Source organism: Chlamydotis macqueenii, chromosome 3 (genome assembly GCF_036417535.1).
Source record: "Chlamydotis macqueenii isolate bChlMac1 chromosome 3, bChlMac1.mat, whole genome shotgun sequence".
NCBI classification, from domain to species: domain Eukaryota; kingdom Metazoa; phylum Chordata; class Aves; order Otidiformes; family Otididae; genus Chlamydotis; species Chlamydotis macqueenii.
This window is the reverse complement of record NC_141558.1, coordinates 114,060,634-114,079,154: the sequence shown is the minus strand read 5'-3', so window position 1 is coordinate 114,079,154 and position 18,521 is coordinate 114,060,634. Positions and strand designations below refer to the sequence as shown.

General features: G+C 41.9%; 1 protein-coding gene across 2 annotated transcripts in view; it reads right to left on the bottom strand.

Annotated features, from left to right (window-relative positions):
- PELI1 (pellino E3 ubiquitin protein ligase 1) overlaps nucleotides 1-18,521 on the bottom strand; it is a 44,814-nt gene that overhangs the window by 7,797 nt on the left and 18,496 nt on the right. Inside the window, exons 1-2 of one of the 2 annotated variants that reach the window (XM_010124916.2) lie at nucleotides 9,766-9,901; nucleotides 947-1,091 (exon numbers count right to left, since the gene is read on the bottom strand). In XM_010124916.2, coding sequence (XP_010123218.1) covers nucleotides 947-1,017 — 71 coding nt within the window. In that variant the 5' untranslated portion in view covers nucleotides 1,018-1,091; nucleotides 9,766-9,901. Of the gene's footprint in view, nucleotides 1-946; nucleotides 1,092-9,765; nucleotides 9,902-18,521 lie in introns of those variants that run through there. The other variant, XM_086745284.1, reaches the window with a different exon arrangement.

The window sequence follows — 18,521 nt, the reverse complement described above, 5'->3', positions numbered from 1 at the left end:
TCTGAGAAGCGATAAACACAATATTGAAACATGCCCACAGAATGACAGCATATACACACAAAGCTTGTAGGGCAAGGAATGCTACCCAGAGTAATCTCAAAGCTACTATTGACAAGCAAAAGAGACTTAGGTCCCAAACATGAAAACACGTAAGGTCATGTACCTATCTGCAGCTTTATCTCTAAATCATGTGTTCACACTGGAAATGAAAGATTCTAACTACTCAGCAACCCTGGTAGAGAGCTAGTATTTTAGAGAATTTTGGTTGAAATAAAATCCTTAAGAAACAGATGTGCTGTCCTCTGAAAATACAATTTAATCAATTAGAAAACCCTCTGACCCTCACTTTGAACATGTCAACGTAAACAGGCCAGCTGGCAAACTTGCGTTATTAAAATCTTCTGTTTGCATTTAGATATTATAGAGTCAGCAACCATGTTCTTATAAAACTCCTTTAAATTTACTTGAAGTCTTAGGGAACCTCTCCTTCCGCGTTATCGCATTAGTTACCTGTCTAGGTACAACCCAAAATTAATTTGTAAATGAATTGGCTGCCTTTGTCATGAAACACTTACCTGGGAAGAATATAAAAGCCAAAAATAAACTTACATCTACTTCACTGTTTAGAGCCCTACCTCCACGCTCATGTTGTCACAAAAAAAGTATGCGTACTGCAGCGCAATTTTCCAATATATTTATCATATTACGTACAATGCCTGGTTGCCACTGAAAAAGACAGTGCTCCCTCCTTTACATGAGATCAGCTACCAAAGAAAAGCTGATCGACTCACCACCTGGTTGCATGATCACTAGACATACCGCAAAAGAGGGAATTCAAGTGAGAGGCTCTGGGACCATCTTTCACAGCAACCTGCATTTTACCTGCTTTAAGCGCACCCTGAAATTCTACCTTCATTCTTACTTCCAGCCGAACACAAATACTTACCCTAATACAATCAATTCACCATATTTTACTGGTGCTTTTGATGGATGATTTTCTTGATCAGGAGAAAACATGAGCTTAGCTAATGACTTCTTCTCAAATTTCAGGTCTCTGATCAAGAGTTGTGGCACACTTTTTTCATTATTTCCTATAAAAACAAAGATAAAATTAAGTGTAAGAAAAAAAGACTCAAATCCATCAATTACACAAATCCGCAGACCTATCTGATACAGTAGGTACAGTATTTTGTGTTTTCCATATTTTGGTTTTGCCTGAAATAATTTTAAAAACATACATGTAAAACTACATCAATTAAGGTTGAATTGCCTGAAAGAACTACTAGATCACAAAAGACCACAAGCACATTTAGAAAATTCCAGTATAGTCTTGATAAAACATCCATGGTTTTTTTCCTTCATGTTTTTAGCATAAATACAATGTAGCTTTATTTAGTATGTTCAGTTCAACTATCAAGAAGTAAAGCCAGATAGGGATTAAATTTAAAGGGGAAAAAAACCAAACCAAACCAACAAACAAAAACAACAAGAAAGCAAGACCAGTCCATTAGCTAGAGAGCTATAAATTTTCACAGAAAAGCGTCCGATTCAGAGCTTCCCAAGAAATTTCTGGATTTGCAAGTGGAAGCAAGTTGTATGACAGTCTGATGTTAAGTCTACCATACAAGTTTGGGGTGTGCAATGCAATCTCTCATGTTCAACCAGAGACAGAAGTGATGCTAACAGTTGTTTGAAGGAGACTTCCTGAGGGAATTCCACATAGTTCTTAATGAGGACAGTGTCTTGAAGTGCAATTTTTTTGTCATACTTCTGCTTTGAGGAACAGTTCACACTAGTTATTTTTTACAGGCTCTCATTAGTAACATTTCCAGGCACCTCTGACCCACTCAACCCATCCCCGACCTCCCTACAGAGAAAGCCTACAAGGCACAGCACTTGCTCGATAAAGAATAAAGCTGATGCTAGCCTGTTTGAAGCTTTAACAGGAACAAGAACATTCCCTTGGTTCTTCCAAGTAAGAATTCATACCAAGTCAAAAAGATATTAACTTTTTTTTTTAGTACTGATGGTTAACATTCTGCTTTCTGTTCAAATACACATTTTGGCCCACATAACATTTCTTCTATCCTGTCATCAGCTTCCATCTCTACTACAATGTTGTATTTCCATTTTCTTCTACCTCAACTAGACTGTAGACAGTGGCAGAAAAAGACATCATGATGCAGATAAAAACCTACTCCGTTTTCTGTCCTAACAACAAAGAAAAGGATGTGGCAGTGCTTGACACCCTGCTCATATTTGTTGAGAAGCTAATGCAAAGGTCCCTTTACTGACCTGATCTCTACCCTCTCCTGGTCTTCTTTTCTCCTTCACAGAGAAGCTTGGCCTTTAACATCTCTTCTCAGTCTACCAGTTTCTCACTCAGCACAGATATGTTGACCCCCACCTGCAATCAGCTCACAGCGCTATCCGAACATGCAATATGCTCGCCCATTGCCTTATCACATGCTGTCCCACATATCTGGGAGGGCTTGAAAAATACACACAAAACCATCTTGCTGTCCTCCAAACTTTTGCTGTGATGCCTGCAGAATACAACCAGGAGGCTAAACTGAAACCTTTCTTTTTTCCTTTCACTTCTCATTATTTTTCAAGTCTCTCCTCCTTTGCTCTCAAGCCTGGGTACTGTGGATTAAACAGTGTGTGGAACAATAAGTTAAATGACAATTGTCTTTGTGGTTAGCACACACGTAACGTTATCACAACAGCATCACTGCTAGACACGCGAGCACACTGTAATAAACCTGATCTACACAACGCTACCGTGAGGTGTCTGCGTCCCTGCCCATGTGACAGTTACACGGGTGTATTTTTGTTGTACAAGAAGCAGTGGGCATTTTCACTGGGCAGCTATCCTGGTTCAAGGCTTACGGGATCCATCATGTAGCTGGTGCAGAAAGTGCTTTACACTGATCCAGTGGTCCCTGTCTGTCACACAGGAACAGCAACAGCAGCGCAGGAGAGAGCAAAGCAGTGTAGTTTGCTCAGAAGCATTTCTAGATTGCTGACCCACATGTAGCACTAAGTTAACTGGGATGGTGAGGGTACTTACTGCTGTAGGTGGGGCCCAAGGTTTTGCCTTTAAAATTCCAAATTGAGGAATTTAAAACAAATTCATCACATGAAAATGTGACCTTAAACTCCTATCATGGCAGTAGCCATTACACATCAAAGTGGAGATTGTCCCACTTGGTAAGTGGACCCGTCCAACATTAAATGTGTTCACAATTTCCACATTTGCTATGGCCATCTGGGGTCCTCCTTGCCTCCTGGCTTCACAGCCCCCTTGCAGCACCACACCAACAATCCTCCAAAACTATGTGCCTTTGAAAACACTGCAGGGGTGGCTTACTGACAGTAATACTAACCTACCTAGCACTAAGTGGGAAAAAAAAAAAAAAAAAAAAAAAAAAAAAGAGGGTCAAGTGACAGACTTCAGCAATGCAAGACATTAACTAGAAAATGTCAGTACAAGGAAAAATGTCCAACTTCTAAAGCTTAGCTCCCTCTTAATAGATTTTTTTGTTTCACATTTAAATCCAGTCAAGTTTATTTTGGGACCAGCACACATGATGGAAACTCACTTCTTATTTGACTTAAGGAAGGCTCAAGAGCTAGAAATCTAGAGCTATCATTAGTAAAACAGCTTGCTTGTACATTTTCAGAGGTGTGGCTTGAATGTCTGAACTTGATTTTTCTTTTAATATGTCTCGGAACATTTAGGAGCTGCACACACCACTTTCACAACTACTAACAACACTCAGTTAACTTCAGCTCAAGCACATGCGAAAGTCAGTGCCTTTAAAAAAAAAATTAGCGCAACATACACACTACTTCTTATCCAGTATGATCTGCCTGACGCACTGTACCCAAAAGGAAGACTCGTCTTGTTCTCAGAAACAACAAAGACTAATCATATTCTTCCAGTGAGGGCCTCAAGTCTAGTCCAAGTGAAATTTGATGTCTGCAAATAAAACTCAATGCACTGAGGATGAGCCGAACAGGCCATGGGATAACATCTCCCCTCCTGAAACAGAGCAGGCTCACAGATCATTTAAAGATGGATAAAGCGTTTAAGAACTTAGAGGAGGGAATGCTCTTGAGTTGAGAGGAAGGATCCACTAATTTATACAATGAGCCTTCTCTTGTAGCTTAACCCGACCAGTTTTTGTTTCTAGAATACTACAGAAAGCTTCTTGAAAGTGTTAGGAAAGGTTAATTAAATAGGTTAAAAAGACAAGTTGGCCCTGTAGTGCCCGTATACAACTCAGCAACTGACTGCTTGAACAAAATATGTGCAAGTGAGCTTTTTGCCACAACGATTAACTTTGCAGCAGCCATCTCTGGCCACTGGTGGGGTGGGCTTCATTAGAGCAGGCTCTGAACAACAGACTGTTCTAAATTCCTCCAAGACCCTTCAACACTGATGAGAAATAAGCCGTTAATTACAAGATCCCACTCCATCCAACATTCCTCCAAAATCAGAGAACTGGTAGTGGTAAATTTTTCACATCAAGATCTCTGCTGCTGCTACAGAGAAAAGACAAAAGCCTGAAAACCCTGTGCACAGTCCTGTACTACAGAATTGAAAAGAATTTGAGTAACACAGTCTGGACTCAGAGAAAACACGTTTGGAAAGGCATTACTGGATTGGGTAAGAGGTGAGCACAATTGTTTGCAGTTAGCACCTTTTAGCCTCAAAAATAGGAAGCTGGAACAAGAAGAACTCATGTACAAGTAATACATTTTTCTGTTTCGTCTGGAGCTGGGAGACAGCTCACAGAAAGAAGCTAGCTTGCACAATACTGTCATGTCATGTCCAGCTGTTTTGAGGGACTGGAAAGAGATGACATCTAAACTGAAAAAGTATTTAAAATTTGTTTTAGGAAAGGAAATCCAGTATCTCACAAGCTTTCTTGTTCAATGTTCACTTCAGTCACAGAAGGCAAAGATTGCTATGGCAGCAAGCAAGCCACAGATTTCTGACTACATCCAAGGAGAAGGAAAAGTATCGTTGTACTCTCTCCTGTCACATCTGAACACTAGTCTCTGAATCTGAAGGCAGACTATTCTCTGGGAAGACCTAGCAAACTATGCCTTCAGAGCAGATCAAAAGTTTGTTTGCCCACTTCCACTGAACATGCCATTTTCAGTGGGGGACCTAAAGACACAATGAATTTTGGCTGGTTTTGAACTACCAGCTTCAGCTTACCAGCCACCCTCAATCATTCAGCTGCCTTTTCTCATCGATTTACAAACAAGATTTAGTCTTCGGTGGCTTGTGCAGAAAGTCTTCAGCTCTTGTTTGCACCGAGGCACAGCACCTTGGGATTCAGTTCGCAATTTAGCAGACCGAGTACAGCTTTTGGAATTGCAGCAGGAACAGCAGTACCTTAATGGTTAAAATGGGGCAGGGGGAGGGGAGAACATAAATTCAATGAGCCCAAGCAGAGATTCATTAAACACTCGGCTGTGAGCTAAAAATACTAGAATAAAAGTCTCTTTGTAATAAATTACCATCATTTTCTAAACACAGAGCCAGCATTATAGGCTGCTAGCAACTGTAGCTAGTGCCAGCCTAGCCCTTTTCTAAAATATTGCATAAAAAAAACACTTCCACAGTATAAAAGTCCTCTGTCAATGAGTATATTAAAATAAAAATATACCAATTCAGACGCAAAAATTGGAAATTCTTCCATTTTTATAGTATTATCTTTTTTATGATCTGTAGCTACATATTCTAGGGTTTGGATTTTTTTGGCTTGTAGAAATAAAGCATAAGACAGCTTGTCTACTGACGTTTTTATACAATTTGCTATTTGCAGTTCTCCATTTACTATCCTTGCAATTCTCGTATCCACCTTTTCCCTCAGCAATTCTGCGTTAAATCGGGGGATACGGACAAAACAGCTCTTCTCACCAGTATGCAGTGGCAGGACAAGAGGCAAAAAACAAGCTGCAACACAGAAAATCCCCACTGGCTACTCGGGGCGGGGGGAGGTGGGGGGGGAGTCCAACGAGGCCATGGGATCTCTGCTCCTGCAGACATTGAGACCTCAACTGCATGTGACCCTGCACAGCCTGACCCAAGGCTGTCCAGTTCCACTTTGAGCTGGGGGACTGCACCAGACAACCTCCCAACCTAAATTATTCTAGGAATAGAATTCATTTTAGGAAGTCTAGCATGATTTTTTCAACCAACTGAAATATGTACCTTAGCTACACTTTTGATCAGTTAGACATAAGTTCTGAGCAACTCCGTTACCAAAGAAGCAACATTTTATCACCAGTTTGTGTTACTGTCTAGAGCTTTACTTGGATGTAAGCCTTCATATCGCTCTTCAAACAAAGAATTCACATTGAATAGTGCAGTTACCCAACTAAACACAAGCAGGACCCAAGTTTACCAACATCCATTTACACATTCAAGCTCCTTAGGTCATCTTGTTGGCTGCAAGACCAGACACTAAACTCTGAGTGCACGCACAGCATTTCAGTGCTGCATATTCTCTTCTGTCTTCACAATGAAGACATTTGCAAGCATGGAAGAAGGAAGAGGCAACAAGTAATGAGAGAGAAGTAAAAAACACAAAGTAATTCCCAGCAGACTGCCTTCTTGTTTGATTACAAGTCTCCATCAAGCCCAGGTTGTCAGATTCCTCAAACAGTATCACAGTGATGTTAATGCTGATCTACACTGCTGCGAGCAATGAGGAATCAGCTCCTTGCATCACTCTTTCTGAAAGCTGAGACAGAGACTGAGAAACCACTTTCTTCTACATGATGGTTAAATCACCACTGGAAAGCTATTCTCCATGAACTGTTTTTCCTAGCAATTGTTTTAGAAGCTTTTATTACAATAGTTTTTATTGAAGCTATCACCTGGGTAAAAGAGCTTGCAGAAGAGTATGTGTTTATCAGCCATAGTTTTCACACTTCTCCCAGTTTCCAGTTAAAAACAAGCTCACATTTCCTTCACACACATACCTGGAACTAAGTTCAGCTGGTTTTATATTGTACTTTTGGAAAAGCCAGATTCTGTCTACAGCCTGCATCCTTCACTACGGATGCACAGGAAAGGTGCAGCCAAGCAGCTGTTACGCATTCAAATTGCACTGTCACAACAGGTCAGTAGCCCCACTTTTACCTTTCCAAGGAAGGATAATTAATTTCCTCCTTTCTAGAAAAGGGAGGTTTCCAGCACTAAAGAAAAAAAAAGAATAAATCTTGGGAAGCATGGAAAATCAGCCCAGCCTTTTGCTTTCGTATGGCTTATTCCTTCCTTAGTCTATACTGTTCACCTTTTCTTTTGTAACCTCTTAAGCTTAGTCATCCAGTATACGCATGAGTGTTTTAAGATATGAAAGCACTGAAAACATGACAACAAGGCCAAGCTCTGAAATCAGCAAGCAGTCTCTTCTGCATAGGATACCAGGCATAAAACAATGCAAACCACTATCTGCTGCTGTGCCTTGAGAACATCTGTAAAGTTTCAATAGAGGGGTTTTTCATACTCATAAACAGAATGAAAGCATCTTTTTACCATGGACATCTGCCATTAGTAGGCTGGTCATCCTGGAAACAAGTCATGCAAGAGTCATAGTACCCAAAAAAAAAAAGCACACATTGCCTACAGACACTTTCAAAGGGGTATTAACTTGACACACAAGAGCAAAGCCTTGCTTTGCACCAAGGCTACAGCTAACTTTTTCCAGGCTAAGAAACAGCAGTTTTAGTTGGGTTGGCATCCAGCGTCTGTCTTCAAGTTCTGTTTCAGTCTCAGAAGCAACTCTGAGCACTTCTCAACAATTTTAGGAAAGCTGTGAACAGCGCTCTGAGGACAAGCATCCTTGTTCAATGAACAAGGCAAGTGTTTTAGAACAAGACTTCTATTATAGGTATCTATCTGAAAATCTGTACTTCATGACAGTACTCAAAAATAGCATTCCTGTTCCCAAGGTGGAAAAAACCATCTAAGCACAGGAGCCTGATTTCAACTGACCTCTGCTGACTTCAGTCCTGTTACTCTGAACTGCCTTCAATGGGATGAGAATGTGGCTGAGCGTATTAAACCTGGAAGATTTATGTAACTGCTAACGATCCACTCAGACTGACAAAAATAAATTCTGAAAATATTCCCCTGGAAAAAAAAATCTCCAGCATTTTTTTCAGTTAGAAAAGTAACAGCTGATCCTCCCCTGAGGAAACCACGATAGCCTCCTCCAGGTTACAAGTGATGTAATTCAGACTGCGTGTGGGAAGCTGAAAACATTTGTCTTTAGCAAAAGCTGCCTATTTTAAAGCTGTCACTGCAATATTATCTATAACCTTAATTAGCTGAGAAAGCTCTTCCCCCGTTAAACCACTACATTTACATGCAGGCTACACCCCCTTACCACCCATGTCCTCCACGTCAGCTTCTGGATGTACCAGCAATGAAGCACACAACCTCGCACAAGGCAAAGCTCCTCCGCTGACTGCCCCTGCGGCACGAGGGCCAAACGCTACAGGTTGCGCTTGCTCCATCAGCTGAGCTCTACCTGTGAAAGTTATTCGCACAGGCTACTTAGGAAGGTTCATCTGCAGCTTTCTACATGAGCTTTTGGCTGTACTTGCACTTTGGCTCCTACTACAAACTCCGTAGGTTTTGTTAAAAAGGAATAGTTTTGCTTTCATGCTCAGATGATCAAATGAAGATTATTTATATAACCTGCAATGTATGAAACCATAAAACAACATGACAGAGGCACACCAATAGAACAACGCTAGGTGTTGATTAGCCATAGCACTGCCTCTTTGTATCTTCAGGGAGAGCCTTGCGAAAGTACAAGTGGGAAAACAAAAAACTCTGTACGATACTGGTATAATGTGTCAAGAGTACGGTCTTGCTACAGAGAACTTTGCAGTCAGAATCCTTTACAATTACCCTCTTTTACGGCCTCCAGACAAATTATACAGTAGTGCTTTAAAAACCAGCAGTCCCAACTTTCATTGCAAGTCAGCAACAGAAGTACAACTTCCATATACAGATCAAGAGTTTTTAACAAAACAGAGGTATTTTACTTTTAAAAAGGCCGTTAGGTAAACCGATGGAGCTTTTTGTGCTTTGATGACTGAGCCCAGGGAGATCTACTGTCTGATGCACCTGAACTAGAATACACAGCGGAGGACCCCGTGCTTGCAGAAAACCACAAAGACTTCTTGTTCTACAGATCTGAACGTTACCATTTTGCTTTTTACGAGCCTCTGACTTCCTAATGAGACAGTTTATGTACCAAAGTATCAGCTAAACTGATGTTTGTATTACACTAAAGCTTTTTTCACATAGCATACTATATCGTCTTGCAAAAACAGGAGTTACAATTACATTTCAAGCCTTTTTTGTTTGCTTAGACAATGCAAATATTTAACAGCTCTATGAGAAACTCCCCCTGGTATGATTTGGTTAGGTAACGATGACAGCTTCAAGGCATCTTGCCCTGCACCCTAAAAATAAGGAGCAATGGGCACTTATGACAAACAGGAAATATTTACTGTACTAAGCACTCCAAGCACCTCTTCCTATTTTAGGTGGAAGGGCAGCCCACAGAGATGCTGCCTATTCTCAGGTTTCCTTTCAGTCACATCACTGAACTATCTTTTAACTTCTCACTGAAAAACACTTCTAAAAGCCTCTTCCGTTGCAGAGAGACCGAAAACAATATGACACTAGTAGGGAAAAGCAATGGTATACAGAGCACTTACCAGTATCTTTTTGTCCTTTCCGTATTTCTGCACAGAAGAGAAGAAAAATACCACCCCTTCGGTCGTGTTTAAAACCAGCCAAAATCCACCAACTCCTTTAAATCCCCAGCAACTGCCAGACTGAGTGCCTCTGCTCCCTGCGCTTTCACTGAAGCCGTGGGTAGCTTGTTCTGACTAAAGAGGGGCTGGCTCTGCCTTGCGTAAGCTAGGTAAACACCACCGCGCCATGCACCATTGGCTGGAGTCACAGCCTGCATCCTGCTCACCGCTCCATAAATTCACCCATCTCTGGCCTCAAAAAGGAAAAAAAGGAAGCAGAGGGTGTGTTGAGAACAATCTTGCAGCCCAATTCCCCAGCAGCTCTGTGGATGAGGTTCTCGGAGAAACGCTGATCTATTTCCTTCTCCACTTCTCTTACATAACTGTACCCATGCATGCTATACCTTCTTCTTTTTTTATTTTTTAATCATCACTTATTAGCCCAGCTAGCTTTCCTCACCTCCCACACAAAAAGTGATTTCTTAATACAGCGAGAATTAAACCAGCAGCAACTCTTGAGGCATTGCTACCCCTGTTTTCACTAATGCTATAGAACTGGACACATCTGCAGACACCCCCTGCGTGTGTGGACTCCCATGTCCAATGATGCTTTAACAGCTCATTCCTATAGGATGCACATTCAGAAAGGCAAATTTGCACGTGCCAGACCGGGTTCTGAGCACAGTTCTTATTCCACTAACATCGACATCACCGCATCAAGCCAGTAGGTGGGATAATTTAAACGTCTCAGCCATAAAATGGTGATTAAGTTACCACCGCTTCCAAGTTACCGCCTCTTAGAACTCATCCTGCAAATGCTCTGAGGCTGCTGCAAGCATGATACAATGCAGTAGCTTAATCTTTACAACAAGTTTTATGTCACAGTTGTAGTGGGCCAAGGAGGTGTGCATGGTTACCCTGGCTCAAGCGATGTATATGCAGGCATCTGACATCTCCAAGTTCTACAGGTGACTGTTGCTCATGTTTCTGCTGCTCCTTCCTCAGCTTGCCGCCTCAATTTTGCAAGCACAACTTCACGGACTGGTTTCCCTGACTTGTCCACGTTTTTAAAAGTTGGTTTACCCGCTCAATTGTTTTTCAGCTGGATCTGTTTCCTAGTTCAGCTCTTGCTCCACAGAAGTGACTGAGCCACAACTGCTGAACACTGAGAAGTGCCTGGAGAAGCATCGACACACAGGTTCTTCCCATTCTTCTCTAGGCTTCTGCTTCTGGACACCAAAGAGGACATGCCACTGAATACTGATCTGAGACAGTATGGTCATTATCACAGCTGTCAGATAACTGAGCTTGTCACAGGCTCCCAAAACTTGATAACTGAGCTTGTCACAGGCCACACAAACCCCAACTATTTAAACCCAAATCATGATGCTAATCTGTTGGTGGGTTTATTCTGTAAAGCCGCTATACTAATGCAAGTGAGGGGATAGGAACCTTCTGAATCAATCTCACCAGTAAAGTCAGAGACTCACCAAGCCACATCTTGAGATTGAAGCTGAGCCCTCCTCCCCGCCGAAAATTCAGCAGCCTCACTCTGCTGGCACCTGACCCTAGCTTTTCCACTGGTAACCAGCAGAACACTAAAACAGCACCATTCACTGTGGTGGAAGTGTTGCCCAATGCAACCTTCCCCATCACCTTCAAATATTTTACACTTTGTCCTGGCCCATACAGGGCTGGCAGCTTTAATATGGTTTTAAGCAGGGCTAAGGGTTTTAGTTTTGTGGGAGGTTTTTTGTTTTGTTTTGTTTTAAAAACCAAACCCACTATCAGGAATATATTAGTATCACTTAACACACTGATACAGCAACAAGAGTACAAAAGCTGCTGTGTGTTCAGGTATTTAACTGTAGTGGCCAGTCACGTTGGTACGACCACTTCTAGGTCGCATTACTTTTCTCACACAGGCTGTAACACTCATCCTGTTTCAGGAGCCTTCAGTCTGAAAAGCAAACCTTAAAACTAATTTGCTTCTAGAGCTCCTTTATCTTCTCATTTTACAGAGGCTGCTGTTCAGAGTCCAGGTTAATAAGCCTGTGGATTACAGAAGTTAGAGTGAGGAACTGCAGGTGGATGTGCCTTCTGCTGCCCAAACCAGCCCCACACAGAGCAGTCCTTACCTCTGCATCCCCTCTGCCTTTGTATTAGTGACCCACGGCATTCTGGAGCATAGTCTTCTGCTATCAGACAAATACCTTTTCATAGCAAGTTATGCCCCACCTCAAAGCAGGTTTTTTTAGGGTTTATTTTTGCCCCCAGCCACACTGCTACGTGGCTGCCTCTGAACCTCACCCTACAGAGTGTGAGCCGCTTTGTTTCCCTGCCCGTGTTTACTCATCACCACGCTTTACTCATCTTGTTCTTGTGTCAACACTGTCCCTCACTTTTATTAAGAGGAGGGTTTAACGATTTCAGCTCCATGCAAGAGCTATGCACTGCCTCACAGACTGGAAGAAAACGCCTCAAGCATGCTGTCGCTAGGCAAGCTATCTTGATTTTTCCTGGAGCAGACACACTGCCGACCATGCCAGACTAAAACAACGAAATCTGTCACCGAGGACATCACTGCTAATTTCATGAAGTGATGCTTAACTGCAGGGGAGGTTCTTTCCTTGAAGCTGTTAAAGAAAAAAAGGGCTGTATCGTCATGTTCTTCTATCTGACTCACGAGCAGATGCTATACAGTTTGATATAATTACGTGATTTCACTTGACATTCAAAACAAGCTTTGAAGATGAATGCATTTCTAGCGATATTGGTTAAAAAAAGACAGCCTCGCAGATATGGGCAAAGGGCAATGCCACATCCCCTTAGCGTGCAGACAGCCAAGAAGCCCGAGTGGCAAGCTCAGACTTAACCTGATCAGTGTACTACTGCTAAATTTCAAGAGAGACATTTTAAACACATCCCTGTTGACAATTTTATTTAACAAGATAGACAGGGAGCGGAATAAAAACTCCACATAGGATAAGTGCTTGGAATTGCTGCGCACAGGGTACAGAGGAAAGGAGACCAAAGGGAACACTGAGAAAAGAGAGCAAAAACGTGGAAGAATAGGATCTACAATGGTCCCAAGAGGGAAGTATATTTGTACACTCGATACTGAAGGTTGAACACACAATATACCTCATCTTAACTCTGTTAAGTCAGTGGCTGAACTCCGATCAAAGCAAAAAAATACCCCAAAAAGACAAATATTTCATGTGCTGGAAAGTGTGAATACTGTTAGGGGGTTCTCAGCAGCCTGACCCCAGGTGCACGGGGGAAGACGAAAGGAGGGAAGATTACTGACCTGCCAGCCCTGTTAACCTTTCACTGTGTTACATCACGTGGAACCTCTGCGCAAGGAGTTCCCATGTTCTACAGTTAATAAAGTCATACTACAGTGTTTAAAGGAGATTAAGGAGGGAGAAAGCAGTCTGAAGCCAAGAACATGCTAATTAGAGTATACAATAGAAATGTTAATCAAATAATCTGCAGGAAGAGGAGGAGGGAAGGAAATGACCTAATCCCCTGCACTACTGTGTGGTGCCTTGTGGCAAGAAGTAAGAAAATTCTTGTAAGGGCCAAGCAAACAAAGGTTCATTGTTATAGCTAGAGCTTTGAGAGAACGCTTTGCCGCATCTCAAGTTGCTGCAATACAAAGGGTAGATGGTACTTTATGAACTCTTCCACACTGACCACTTCTGGAAGGGGCGGGAGAAGCTAATTAGATTTGCAGGACAGCTAAGTAAATGAGATCCAAGTAGAATCTCAAGCTCTTAATGCATAGCAAATTCTCCTTCAAAGGTATTTGCCAACTCTAAAATGCCTGTCATCCAACCATCATGGTGATCCTCAGGCAACTGTGGAGCAATTCACTGCTGAAGCTGTAGTAGAGCTAGGCAACAAACCATCATGCTAGAGAGAGGCACTTCCCCTGACACGAGTCATCCTTTGCCATCAGACAAACCTAACGAGCATTTCTTGTGAAGTCCTATTCCACCCTTATATTTTTGTGTGCCTGCTCTTCAGGTGCACCCTTCTTGTAGTTAAGGATAGCGTGTTACCATCAATGCGTACCTCATCCTGCAGACTGAAAAACAATTGTCCCTCTGTCTTCAGTTTGACCTCTGCTTTAGTAGGCACACATGGCTTTTAGCACCAACTCGGTACTTTCAACTTCCTATAAGGTAGAGCCTCCCTTAAGAAAAATGCATGCACGAGTCCTGATCCTTGCAAGAACAAGCATCAAGAAGAGAACATATTTCATAGTTAACCTGAAGGAATTTCAGGCAGGAATAAAGAAACACCTACAGGACATCAGGACTACTGACTTTTCTGTGCTTCCATGAGGCTAAGTCAACTCCCTTCCTCATAAGGGACTTCACAGAATCAAAGGACAATTCAGATCATTTAGTCCAACCTCCTGCTCAAAGCAGGAGTTGGCTTCCCAGATCCTGAGCTATTACTGCGAGAGACCAGGAGCCTTAAGTATGAAACGGCCTCTCAAGACATGCATTCCCTCAGGAAATAGGAAAGGTGTACCAAATGCAGAACTGCAGATCACAAGTAGTCCTTCAGACCAGTCTGGAGCTTCATGTTTGTTCACAGCCTTCCTATGACTGTTTGATTCAACATTTGCTTAAAATAAAATAATTGGCAAAAAATAACTGCAGAGAGCTTGCTGTAGCCACACCAAAGATTGTTTGGGTTGATTAAACACTTGAAAGGGTGAGACCCACAGCATACCCTGTGTTTTACAACAAGCTTCACAAGAGCACTGACACTACAGAACTCCACTCCCAGCAATCATTGCTTAAGTAAGGCATTCGAGCACTGAGCTGCTCTTAAGACGGTCCTTCACCCAGCTGATGAAGAACGGCCTGAAGCATCAGCCATGCTGGATTCCTAAAAATCCAGAACCGAAAGGATGATATGCAAGGCATCATCCTGAAGAAAAACACGTTTGTTATCCAAAAGGTCTAACTGATATAAGCCATCTGCTAAGTCAGAAACACACAGATGTAGTTACACTAGCCTTCTTTCCAAGACAGTAAACTTGAGTTTTCCAGGTACCTGGAAAAAGCTATTGTGAAAGATTTTTTTTTTTTTTTTAAAATCCAGGAATATTTCTGGATCTTGAAAGCTCTGCAAGCCAAATACCATATCTGCAAGTTCAATTAACCTAGGCTCTGCATAAGCACTTCCTCAAAGAACTTTTTAGCTGTAGTTCTGCATTCTTGGAACAGCAGAAGTCAGATTCACCAAGCTGCAGGTATTATTCCCCTAAACAAAGACAGGGAGGCCCAACTTGAACTCATTTCCAAGACGTAGTTTTCCTGCTTGCAAAACTTCTAAGGTACCTTCTAGTAGAACTAGCTGAACCTGCATTACTTGAAAGTTTTCTTTCCCACAAAGCTAGATCGTTTGACCATGGACTTCTTCATAGAAAGTTCAGACAGACAGTCACTGGAAGTATCAACACATCTTTACCTCACTTTCAGTGATGAATAACATTTCACACAGATTATCAAAAAAAGGACAGAAAAAGTATTCAGTTATAGAAACTCAGCTATAACTGGCCAGCTTCCCACACTCACATTCTAGGGGAAAAAAAAAAATAATCTTGAGGGACAAAGTTTAAAAACTATTCAGTACAGATCTATTCAACTCCCACATCACACAAATGTGTATCTTAAAATAAAGCAAGTACCTTTGCACTCGCAAAGGCTGTGAAGTGCAAAAGCCAAGTTCATCCAAGAGAATTTCCCTCTAATTCCTCACCACACTTAAAGTCTTAACACTCACCATTTCGACTGTAGTTCGCCTTTAATTCCAGTTTTAAAAGTGCTGGATAGCGTCCACACTGCTCTCCTCACCTCTGCATGTGAACGTTCCACATCTGTAGTTTGTGTCTGAATATTTCCTAAATCACTGCTAATAAACGTACCATCTTACTATATTCCTCCCATCTTCAAACTCTGGACAGTCTGTATATAAAGTACAAAACCTGGCTCTTTCTAAACATCACCTCCAGTATTTACATATAAAAGCCAATGACCTACATACTTCTCGACAACTGTCAGAGGTCTGCCTCCTCTCTGCAAGCCAAATGGGAGGTTTTTATAGCGGCCTAATACGATACATTACAGACCCATACATAAAAAGCTGGTTTGGCACCTCAGTTTCCCATGTTTCTGACATTCAAGTATGTCTTTTTAGGAATATTTTGAACAGCGATGTATGAGTTCAGGTGCAGAATGAAGGTTACTTTAGGCAATAACCCAAGAGAACAAGAATTTATTGCATATGCAAGAGATTTCTAATAGAGGTATAATAAAATATCTCTAGATATAGAAACACAGAATCATAGAATGGTTTGGGTGGGAAGGGACCTTTAAAGGCCATCCAGTCCAACGCCCCTGCAAGGAGCAGGGACATCTCCAACCAGATCAGGTTGCTCAGAGCCCCGTCGTCCAACCTGGCCTTGAATGTTTCCAGGCACGGGGCATTCACTACCTCTCTGGGCAACCTGTGCCAGTGTTCCACCATCCCAGTGTAAAAAATATCTTCCTGATGTGCAGTCCGAATCTACCTCCTTGTATTTTAAAACCATTACCACTCATCCTATCACAACAGTCCCTTCTGAATAGTATCTCCTCGTCTTTTTTTTTTTAAGGTACCAGAAGGCTGCTAAAAGGTCTCCCCAGAACCTTCCCTTCTCCAGGCTGAACAGCCCCAGCTCTCTCAGCCTGTCCTCACAGGAAAGGTGCTCCAGCCCTCTGATCGTCTTTGTGGCCCTCCTCTGGACTTGCTCCAACAGGTCCACGTCATTCTTACGCTGGGGACTCCAGAGCTAGATGCAGTATTGCAGGTGGGGTCTCAAAAGAGTGGACTAGAGGGGCACAGTCACCTCCCTTGACCTGCTGGCCATGCTCCTCTTGATGCAGCCCAGGATGCAGTTGGACCTCAGGGCTGCAAGTGTACACTGCTGGCTGATGTTGAGCTTCTTGTCCACAAGCACCCCCAAGTCCTTCTCCTCAGGGCTGCTCTCGATCCATTCTCTGCCCAGCCTGTATTTGTGCCTGGCATTGCCCCGACCCATGTGCAGGAACTTGCACTTGGCCTGGTTGAACTTCATGAGATTTGCACAGGCCCACCTATGGGCCTGTGCTGTCTCCTCATAAGTAAGTGAACCAGCTTTTATGCTAATACAACTTGTATTTATACATAAACACAAAACTAACTTTTTGCACACTTAAGTTTCCATGTTAATCACCTCCTACATCAGCAATTCAAACAGGACAAAGTTCAAACTTCTCCTCCACCTCTTCATGTTAGATCATCTACCTCCTCCTAGTTTGCTACTGCTCAGAGAAAAAAAAAAATCCCATGCTATTCAATTCTATCTTTTTCTTTCCTTTGTAATATCATGGGCAACGTATCACTTAGCAACCCTTGAGAGCAGTATACTTTACTTCCTACATTTCTAATCCAATTGGGTAAGAGCTTTGCTGCTTACAAAAATAAACAGGCAGTTGCACTTTTCCTTTACCTCTGTGCAGGCACTAACACCTAACAAGAGAAAGATCACTCCCAAAGAGTAGTAAGAATTCAGTGCTAGGGATACCATCCCTAAATTTTACTCCTTGGTTGAGACAGGAATCCAGTTTCTGGTTTACAGGTACAAGGAAAGAGTCGGTAGGTACTCTTGGCTCTTGTCACATATGATATTTGGTATTGCGTCAAATACATTCTCACCAAATAAGTCAACAATAGAATACTTCAACCATGGACATGGAGCTGTACTGCTTCTGCAGTGACCCAGGCGACTTCGGTCTGATCATATGGTCCAGTTTTAATTAAGAACGAAGGAAATTGTTATGTTTAGCATTTGACTTATAGTTGGAAGTTTTCAAGGTGTCACTAGTTTCAAGTTTTCAGTTTGCTATGTGGACAGAAAGATGTTATCTTCAAATAAGAGAAGGTATAGCGAAGAGTTACAACCAGAAGAACTCTGATGGAAAAATATTTTCAAAGTGTGTGGGTCATAAGATACTTCTTGGTGTTTTTCAAAATTGCATCTTTGTTTTTTAACATAGCCATGCTCTCCAGAATCTGTATTGCTTTTTGTCCTCTCAGAGTATGTCAACTGAGGAAAGAAACAGCATATAAAGACAAAAGTAATTTTAAATTGGTAGAGTACAGGGATACTGACCAGTCACTGTAGAAGAGCACTTTTCCAGCAATAGCCAAAGCGTGCACACATTGCTAGGCAGCATTAAAATGTTCAGCTGGTAGTTAAATGGACTGCCCTCGCATTTTCAATGATGTTGAGCCACGTCACTAACCGTAATTAAGTTACATTAGCAATACAGCAATTTGACTCTTAGTAATTCCACTAGTGAGGAAAGTGCTTCTGAAGAAAAAAAAAAATTATATTCCTTCTTCATCCACCAAACTCAACAGAATTCTGTGGGAATACAAACCTTCAAGATTCGGCCTAGAAATTGGTAATATTCCTAAAACTGAGGTTTGGGGACACAAGTTCAGTGTATTTCTAATCGTCCAATACAAGTTTACTTATTTCCCACACAATGTTCTTAAGCAAAATAGCTCAATAATTTCTTCTGAAAAAAACACAGGCTTAAAGCTGTATCCTGGCCAGGACTCTGGTTCTCTGTAGATACCAGCTCATATTTCAAAGTTGCCTGAAG